At 41.4% G+C, this 10,559-nt stretch overlaps 1 protein-coding gene across 2 annotated transcripts in view; it reads left to right on the top strand.

Annotated features, from left to right (window-relative positions):
- phactr3b (phosphatase and actin regulator 3b) overlaps positions 1–10,559 on the top strand; it is a 58,704-nt gene continuing 48,145 nt past the window's right edge. For both annotated transcript variants that reach the window (XM_042406337.1, XM_042406341.1), the window contains exon 1: positions 1–276. In XM_042406337.1, the coding sequence (XP_042262271.1) occupies positions 168–276 (109 nt within the window). In that variant the 5' untranslated portion in view covers positions 1–167. The remainder of the gene's footprint in view (positions 277–10,559) is intronic.

Below are 10,559 nucleotides of genomic sequence, written 5' to 3'. Positions count from 1 at the left end.
GCATGATGCTACGCGCGTAATGGATTTCCCCAGCACCGCTCCTGCAGGAGCTGCAGCAGCAGCAGCAGTCCAGCCACATTAAGTCTGCTCCACCACTTGATGCCGCCGGTGACCTTGGCAGACGGTGGTTACGTCTCTCAGTCTTGCATTGTGCTTTTCTATTCACCATGGCGTCATCGGACGGGCTGGATGAGGACTGCGTGTTGCAGCGGGGAAGATCTCAGAGTGACCCGAGCAGCATCACCGAGGTCCGCTTGGGTGAAGCGCACAGAGCAGGTAAGGAGGAGAGGGGGGCCTGTAAGGCATGTTAGACATCTGTCATCTGCTTATTAGTTTGTGCTCTTGGCAGGTGGTTGGATAGGAAACACATCGCGGTGTCGGGGCTCGCCTGCAGCGCGTCGATCTGATCAGCGGTGATCCCGTTGAATTTGTATGCAACAAACGAAGGTTGTGTTGTAAACGTGCGTCATTTACTACATGTACTCACTGCATTGCTGTGTTGTCGGCCTTATATGTGAAACTGCTTTAATAATAATGTCATTTACATAATGAATCTGGAAAATATGTGTCATGTAACACAGCAGATGTTGTCCAACTGGTGTCATGACTGTAATGACTCGTTTTCCAGTGGTGTATTCATTATAGCATAATAATGGCATGCAGTGATTTGCTGATTTTTAGTCATTTGCATACCCATATGCTTAATAGCCATACTGGCAGTGGTATACAGTATTACCTCCTGTTTTCCCCATCAAGCTGTCACCCACTCATTGCCCAGTTCATTCCTCTCCGTGTCATCAAGCTGTGACTGGCAACCCAAAACAAAACTGTTATCAATTACTTGCAGATGATGCAATCAGTGCAAAGAAAATCACCACACCAAAACTGCAAGTCCTCTTTGTATTTTTTACGGTCCAATCTTTGTATGTATGAGTTGAGTTTTTTGCAGCATGGGAAGATGGAGTGTAAAACTTGCCATCACACATGGACTGCAGTATGTTGAGCTGAAGCTGATGAGAGTGCTGGTTGTGTATTTGGCTGTTTCCATGGTGATCCAAATGGCAGAAGGCAGCACTTGGCTCTCCAACTGTGAGCCGACATGGTGTTTGTCTGCTCCACTAACTGGTCGTGTTTTTTGTGTGCATGTGTGTGTGTGTGTTCAATACACTCGGTGATGTACAGCATTCAAAGTGAAATGCCACTTAAACTGTGAATCGTGTTTATATGTGAGATGGGATTCACATTTCCACCGGACAGGCGTTCACTGTTCAATTGCTCCCAAGCAGCGCTCGTAAAATATACTGCTTTGAAAGGTATTGAACGGTGGATCGATATGAAAACATGATAAATCACTCATTTTGACTTGCGGGCCCTTGACGTAACTGTCTGCCAGCCATCATCACCCACGTACTGTAGGTTCAACTGGTTTCACAACAGAGTGGCAGCAGAAAAAGTGATGAGTTGAACAGAGAAGATGATACTGTAGAACTGTTGGGGCTCAGTTACTGAAACATAGTCTGATGTGTGTGGGGGTTACATTACAATATATGAGACAGTATTCCTCTTCATATTAAAGCACATGTGCTGTACTACACTTTCATTTTCTCTTGTGTGTGATGTTACAGTCTGTTTGAACATCAGGCCGTTTCACAGGGACATCTATCTTTAGATATAAGGGCCACAGTAATACTGCGGAGAGGATCTTCAAGTTCTCTTGCCAACGGCGGATATTGTTGTATCTATGCCCTCAGTTTCGCATCCAGTACTTGTCACGTTGTCATGGTTGTTATGGTTACATAACAGCGTTGGTGTGTGTGTAACTCTTGAGACAGCACAGGCTGGATTGCCCTGTGATATACCATTCATTACCATCTTAAATGAAACGTCAAATTCACCCAGATCCCCCTAGAGCGGCATAGCAGACTTCATCCGGAGCTGACATTTCCTGTGCAGCGTCAGGCAGGCAGGGCTTGGGCAATGCAGCAGTGAAAACCTGCCTGTCCTCCCTCACCCCTCCACCCCTCCACCCCCTCTGCTCAGTGCTAACCCTTTCGTAGCCCTGGCACCCCTACTGCGGCTTTGATGCTGCCACTTGAAGAACCATCTCCATTAAAGGGGAGAAAAGGGGGGGGGGGGTGACGGATCTCTGATGGTGGCATTATCATGGCACCCAGCTGGGCAATCAAAGTGAATCAGCTATACAATAGACTGGACTTCGTATACAAATGACTTCTTTTTCCGTTGTGATGCTTTAATGATGAAGTAGGAAAAAATGAAGTAATTCTGGGTACAACCAAAACAGAAGAATCACTTTGTGCTGAGAGTGAGTGTTCACTTAATGCTTTCAAATCAGATTCTCATGCTGCTCATTTTGATGCCATATAAAGCACACAGAGCACTGAGGACATGAATTCATGTTTCGCAGAACTCACCACCTGAGTGCCTGGTTGATAATACTGTACTCTGCCACCTAATATATAGAGACAGCAGACTGAGCACAAAACACTGTGCTATGGATAAGACTTATATCAGATTCTTTCATTTGGAGCCAGTCATAAGCAGCCGCTTTGCTCAGCATATACAGGTTACATCGTTAGCTCGGCTGGAGATGATGCAGAAGAATAAGCGCAGCCAAAACATTGTAGCCCAAAGGTGGAACTCGTGCTGCATTTAAATTTTGGCATATGCAGTAGCCAGCAAACGGGATATTCATTACTTTCATCAGGAGAAAGACGGCACGGGGGCAATGTGACACTTATCGGCCCTGCACACAGAACTTGAAGAAAGAAAGAAAGAAAGAAAGAAAGAATGACTCCAATTTTTCCAACATTCACAGTCTGCTGGCAGTGAAGACAAGTGTGATTTTGAAAAACGCACCACAAAATGGGTGTATCCATATTAGTTTGTGCACATAGTGCCCAGTTGTTTCATCAAGCAATAACTATATGATAATTATACAATATTTAACCATTTAATGGGTTTGGCTTTCAGGTCACTCACAGCTATAATCTACTGTACATCTAATATTTAATATGTCATTTTCAGCAAAGTATAATTTTGGATAAATTAACTTAAAGCAGCACTAATCAATGTTTTTATATTAACAATTGAAAAATGACTATGTGTAATGTGAGAGGGCTGGATTGGTTAGCGAAGAACCAAGAATTTTCACCCAACTCTGTAGTTCCCCTCAGCTCTATGGAGCATTTTAGCATCATTCAGCTCATTGTTTTGGTTTTTTTACGGCATGCAGCGTTACTGTTTTAATTCACTGTTCTCTTCAGTGCTGTTTCCAACCACAGGGAGTAGCCGCAACAAACAGCAAACGGACAAAGTTAGTGACTAGCTAGCGACAGATATTTTTCTCAGGAGTTGTTGGAGACCAAAATAGGGCTAAAAGGAGAGAGAACGTTGGAATACAATTTGCTGGGTAAACAGAAACTTGAAGTGAATGCTAATGTTGGTTTATGTTACAGCTTGTTGCATTTCCCCTAACAGGAACAACAGGTTGTGATAAGATTGTACTCACCGAGCTACAGGGGCGGATCTAGAAAAATATTTATGGGGTGGCAAAAGGGGGGCAGGAATTTTCGAGGGGTGGCAATGAATTAAATCACAGTTTGATAAGACAATAGTAGACATAATTTACACAAACACTTCTGCTTGCAGGACTTTATACATAACTCAAAAACATGTCTCATATGTGGATATAATGGCATGGGCTACTATTTACAAACTCATACAAACTTAATCTCATGCAATCAGTGTTTCATATGAAACAGTTAACTGAATGAGAGAAAGAACTTTGATGACACTGCTGTATGTGGGTCATTATCACATGAAAAGCATTAAGGTAGGACACTGGTGATGAATGACATATGTGTGAAAGGAAGAATAAAACTGTGTCAGAGTGGTAGCATTGCAGGATGCATTTGTATAAGTAACTATCCAAAGTAAAACTTACCCATGACGATCTATGCAGTACGCTGTACTAAAATTAGTATTGCTACATCTGATTACCTCATGTCACTGATGGCCCTGGGTCAACTATGGAAATAAACAGTATTCAAACAAGGACTGGACATGACTTTTAATGGTTACTCAGAGCATACTTTTGACAAATGAGGTTTTTACCAATAAAATCATATCAAATACAGAACATTACAAAAGAGTATGTTAAATTAAAATCTCCACAAACCTGGAAAGGAGTCACATGAAAATAAACCTTGCTCCCAGTCATAAAATGTACGAAGAACTTTTGTGAGTAGACTGTTCCTGGACAGTTTTATACATACAGTGAAAAAGTTTTTGGGCCCATGCATTTTGAACATTGCATTAAGAATCATTCTTAAGTCTTTAAGTACAATTTATTTTAGTACAGTCATAGCTAAACTCTAAATAAATTTTAAAGACATTAAAAACATAAAGTAGGTGTTCTGTCACCTCCTCCTGTCCCTGGTCACCTTGGCCTTGAACTCTGTCGCGTTTCTGTTGCCCTTCTCTCTCTCCTTTCAACTCGTCTCTGTCTTCTTTCTTTCCTTCCATCTCCTTTCCCTCTCTCTCCACCTCGTCCTCTCCTCTCTCTCCTTCCTCATCTTTTCTCTCTCCTTTCACCTCATGTCCTCCGTCTACCTTGCTCAATTGTTCATTTTCAATCTCTTTGGCTTTTCTCTTCGGTCCGAAAAAACTGTGTATGTTACCTTTCCTCTTCATTTCTGCTGGATTCACAGACGTTTAACGTTAATCAATGTTAGCTTAAATTAGACGATAGCCAATATTAATGTAACGGTTACATGTACAAAATAACCTTCTTCAACTAGATTTTTTCATCTTAAAAGCAACATAGCAACTGTACAAGTTACACTAACTAACTAACTTACAACTAACGTTATACTAGGACTGTACTTTCATCATTCGATAATTAATCGGTATTTACCTCTTTACTCCCGTGTCTTCTCTCCTTGCTCCTCTGCTTCGCGCCACACAGTTTAAAAATAAAATAAACAAAGAAAAGGTCCAGTAGTGCCGCTCTGACGCTCTCGTGCTGCATTCGGTGCAGTAGGACATCAGAGATTCGCGCTCGTAAAAGTCAAGTTGGCCATAACTTTTCTTTGAATTCGTTGCTGCCAAGTGGGGTGGCAGCAGGGGAGGCAAGGCATTATTTTAGGGTGGCAGCTGCCACCCCATGCCACCCCAGTAGATCCGCCACTGCCGAGCTAATTGCTAACGGAATGTGGTGACATAGCTAAAAAGAAGTTGAACAGGCGAAGATTTGCATTAAGACAATCTGACAGGTTGTAAACAAAGCCCTATGTTAGATAAACTTATTTGGAAGAGATAAAACAAGGTGAACGGTAAAACTATTAACTTCCTAACTACCAGCGAGACATTAGCAGCGTTTCAGGTGCACTCGCTTTCGGTTTCATGTCCAAATAAAGTGGTTAAGATAAACTTGCTAACCTGTTGGCTTCTTTACAGCCTGTATAATCGTCTGACTGTTCGTGTTTTTTGCCCCCGTCAGACTTAGTTGCAGTGATGTCACCATGTTCCAGATCTCAGCAATTAACCAGGTGAATACCAAATTCTCAACAACAGAAATGATGGTCAAAACAAAACAAAACAAAACAAAAAAAACCAGCGTGAAATATTCAACATGAATAGCACACAAAATGGTTTTGTTTCTTAATTAGCATATTTATCAAATGTACTTTGGCAACAAGAAAGACTCTACAGTAAAGTTGTGAGGCTGACTGACATCCTGATGATGTTGGAGTGCTTCAGTTCAGGCTAAAGTTTGAACACCGCATCAAACTGCGGGTATCTTTTTTGATCTACATATATAGAAATGATTGAGGTGCACTGTCAGTCCCTAGTGTTGCCTCTAGCCTGCAGGAGTCTCTTCTCTTGCTACTCTCATCTCCATTTTTGAGCTGGTGCTGTTGTACTAATCTGACATGCTGCTCAAACATCAAAGGCTTTCTCCCTGGACTCCTCTGCCATCCTCCAACCGCTCCCACCCCCCGCCATCCCCGCCCCACCCGCACCTCTCAGCTACTGATAGGCCTCGGTTTAGTCCTCACATTCGGTCAGAGGAGGTGGAGGGGGCCTGATGAAGAGATTAGGATTCCTTTCATTTGAATCAGAGTTCCCCATGTTTTATTTATCAGAAAGCTTATACATTCAGCAGATTGAATAGAGAGAATGGCAAACCTGGCACCTGGCAGCTCACTCCTACATACATGTTCAGCTCAGCATCGCAGACATGAGTCATTTCACAGCAACTGCAGTTTTAGATGGGATGGGATGAAAGGTGTTCATAGCTGGTAATAGAAAAGCAATAAAGCAACGTCACTTCTATTGTACACAGTTGTCTCTATGGAAATGTCAGCTGTAAAGCGTTTGGCTATGTGCCATGTCACAAAGTTTTGTCTCCATAGACTTGGAGCTCACTAAAGATGTATTCTAGTGTCTAATTTTTGTCACTAATACACAAATTTCGCACCCTCACAATGTCTGTTAAAGCACCATGACAGCATTGGCAAGGCTCAGGGTCTTGACATTTTAACCTGGGACATCACCAAAGTACAGATAAGAGCCCATCTGCAGACCTCTATTTTTATGTTGAATTTAACTGAAGAAGGGTTACAGTTTTGAAACTAACAAGACTAAGGCTGTTTTCTCATATGAACTATGCACAATGTCCAGAGAATCAGGTTTGGACATTGTCCGGAGTTGCCCTTCCACACATGTAGCACAGACTGTCCGTGTAAGATGTGTTCTGACCTACTGGAAATACTCTGTTTGGTTTAGATGAGGGGCGGCACCTGGGTAGAGCAAGCAGGAGGCAGGACATGGCACAAAAAAGTACACTGCGGAAATCACAGTGTTTTGTTTACAGCAAAGATGGTGGACGAGGCTGCTGACTCATCTGTAGTGCTGACTGTTTTTGCGTTGATATTAATACTACATGTATTTGGACATATACAGGCAAGCTCTTTATATTCTTCTGGTTTCGCACCAGTCACATGATAGAAACGCCATCAACACGCCTAGTCGCACGCTGTGAATTCCCCAGACAATGACCTGCTCCATTCACACATGGGCTCAATTGGACATTACACAGACTTTGTACGAGGGAGTTGACAGGGTAAAGTCTGTTTAATGTCTGGTCCAACTAATTCGGACATTTGCATTCTCACATACAGCTCTTCCAGGTAATGTCTAGATAAGTTCAGGGTTGCAGTGCATGTATGAAAGGGACTTAAGGGTCTAGGCTACAGCCTTGCTAACAGCCTTGTGAAGCTGTTCTTTGGGACAGTGGTGCTTTGAGCTAAATGCTAATTTTATCATGCTAACATGCTCACAATGACAATGATAACAATGTTAACCATCTTAGTTTAATGTGTTAGCGTGCTAATATTTGCTAATTAGCACAAAACACAGTTGGGTCTCATGGGACTGTCATTAGTTTTTCAGGTATTTGGTCATAAATGATGAATGAAATTTTCACTTGATGGTGGCGCTGGACAAAAAGTCAAGAGAGCACTAGAATTGTTATAATTCATCCTGAGGTTTACATGGCAATGGAAATGCATCTAATACGTGTAAGGTTTTTCAGTCTGGACCAAAGTAGTGGACTGATGGACAGACTGACATTGCAATCCATAAAGCCACACCATTAGCATGACTAAAAATATACTCTAAGTGAACCAACCTGTAAGAAAGCCATAACGAAAGCTGAATGTTCAGTATCACTGGTAAAACATAACTTTATCGTCAGTGTTTTATGAAGTTGTATCTAACATTATCATTTGAACATTAGCGAGGTGTGAAAAGAACAGAGTAGAATCCAACTTAATGCTAACATTTGACGAAAGTTAGCTAATGTGCTGTTAGAGATTAGCTTGTTGTATACGATGATATTGTGTTTGTCTACAAGTATTGGTATAATAAACTTCTTATCCTGAGTGGGAAGTTAGAAATTACTGGAAAATATGTTTTTTAATTTTTGTATTTTATGTACTGTATAAATATTTGAAGGCAGTGAGTTTAGGGACATATGATTCAATTGACGTTTGATGTGGTTATATAATAGGACTAACACAAATATTAGCTTCTCCAAAAAGCTAACATCTAAACATAACCTATGTAATTTAGCATCTGGTTTCCTCAACACCTAACACACTACAAGAACTTATATTTAGCTAGTTTTTTACTTGACAAACTGCATTATGTTAACACAACTTAAAATCCCAAGTGGAGAAACTCTGTAAACTGCTTATGAAAGTGACAGACTTCATGCTTTGGGACCCCTACTCTCTGCCCGTTGGCATGCAGACCTGGGGTCCCAAAATGTCAGGTTTGCAGTTGGACCAAACAGAGATGAGACTGGAGAATACCAAGAATACCAAGCAGAGATGAGACTGGAGAATTGTTAAAAGGCATCTTAAACACCTGAGTCTCTCTCTCTCACACGCACACGCACACACACACACACACACACACACACACACACACACACACACACACACACACGCGCACATACAGCAGCAGAGATCCAAAATGCTGCTAAGTGGGGTTAAGAGCAGTTTAAAGGTGATACAGTTGGTGAAACTGCCACCAGAGGGCTCGACATGGCAGATGCCAAGATGTTGCATAAATGAGCAGTCACTGTCAGGAGAGTCCAGTACTGCAGTCACCTGACCTCTCACAAAGAATAGAGACAAATGGTTTGTCCAAGGTCATGCCGCATATAAAGTGGGAATGGACAGACACCCAGGATTACTCAGCACTACACTATACTGCAAGGTTTAAGATGAATTGGAATTAGACTTGAGTGAGACAAGGATGAACACTGTGCAAGCAGCATTAGAATAAGCTTTGAAATCATTTGAAATTCAATCAAGACTAGGTTAAAACAAAACACTTACATAGAAAACCAAAACATAAACATAAAAACCGAAATTTTGTTTAACTTAATGCCCCTCTGTGGGTATTTTTAGAGCTGATGCAACTCCTTAGATTTTTTTGGGATCTCATGTCTATTTCAAAAGTGGAACATTTGAAAGCAGTAATGAAGGATTAAGCATGGACAGCATGGTAGTGATTAATGTGGAGCATTGCAGAAGTGATGTGACTCTAATCTAAGGCTATAAATGAAAATGTGACTTTGCTGAGACAGTAATAGGTTGTTCCATCAGTGAGTTTTACCCTTGAGTCTTTGGTGCAGCATTGATTCTTTTTTATTAGCTGGCCAAGACTCAGTGGTACGGTGGCTAATTCAGAAGCACCTCATTTTTTTGTGCCAACTCATCTCTCATGGCATTATGCACTATACAGAGATGTCCCCAGGCCCCACTGACTTCAGGGTCCCCTGAGAGCTGCGCAGCAGGCAGCACAAAACATGACGTCACTGTCCTCCAATGTATTGAAAGGACACAAACACCACTATGTAGGACACTTTCATACTGTAGATACGTACATGGTCGTAGCAAGGATTCAGAAATACTGAGGAGTTCAAATTCTACCAGCAGAAATCCATTGACCAAAAATGTTTAACCACTCCTAACCAAACCAAAAATTTTGAGTACTTTTAAAAAATCACAAAATTCTGTTTTATTTATTAATGTAACTGTTTATTCATATTTTCTAGCCTTCTCTACACTACCATGTATGTAATCCTGGTGCAGAATACTAAACTTCTTTTATTTTAATTTATTTAATTTTGTGCCTAAAAACAATAATGGTTTTTAACAATAATGGTTTATGAGTTGATTTATAGTTTATGTCGTTGTTGTTATATTTCAGTCTGGACTAAAATGGAGAACCAACCAACATTGCCATCCATAGAGCCACAACAATAGCACAGCTAAAAATATCAGAAGTTGCCCTAAAAAATGTAATAAAACAATATTAATTGTTATTATATGTAATTGCAGCCCTGTGTATATACTAGGCTGTTTTGATTATGAGCAGCAAGAAGAAGGGCTGTGGACTATTGCTCAGTTGCTTATGTATGTATCCAACAGATAAGGAGCAACATTAGCATTCATTTGGAGTCATGTTTTTGGCTACCTGACAAATGTAAGTCCAATATTCACTCTCCTTTTAGCTCTGTTTTTGGTCTCCACCACCTTCCTGAGGGCAATATCTGGCTCTGTATAGTACTTTGCTATGTTCATCAGCTAGTTGTCTGTGTGCTGTTTGGTGCGGTATAGGTAGTGTACTGTGGGTTTTTGGAGCTTTTTCACTGAAAATAACTGCCCTCTGCAGTGGGTTGGTCATAGCAGTGAGAGGGAGCCAAAAAGGTAAACTTGTGAGCCATAAAAACCAAAACAACAAGCTGAAAGATGCTAACGCCTGGAACACACTGGATGCGTGAGCAGCGCATGTGCATTGCGGAACCTCTTGCTTTTCATTTCGGTGCCCATGTTAACAGGTTAGAACAGCGTCTCACGCGCATCTAGAGATTCGAGGTCTTGCCTATTTTCTCCGTGTGACACACGCGGTTCTCAGCAGAAATAGACAGGGAACACGATGGAAAGATAGGGCTGCCAGTG

This window comes from Thunnus maccoyii, chromosome 3 (assembly GCF_910596095.1).
Source record: "Thunnus maccoyii chromosome 3, fThuMac1.1, whole genome shotgun sequence".
Classification (NCBI taxonomy): Eukaryota; Metazoa; Chordata; class Actinopteri; order Scombriformes; family Scombridae; genus Thunnus; species Thunnus maccoyii.
Note: the sequence above shows the minus strand (reverse complement) of the source record. Positions and strands in the feature narration are given on the sequence as shown.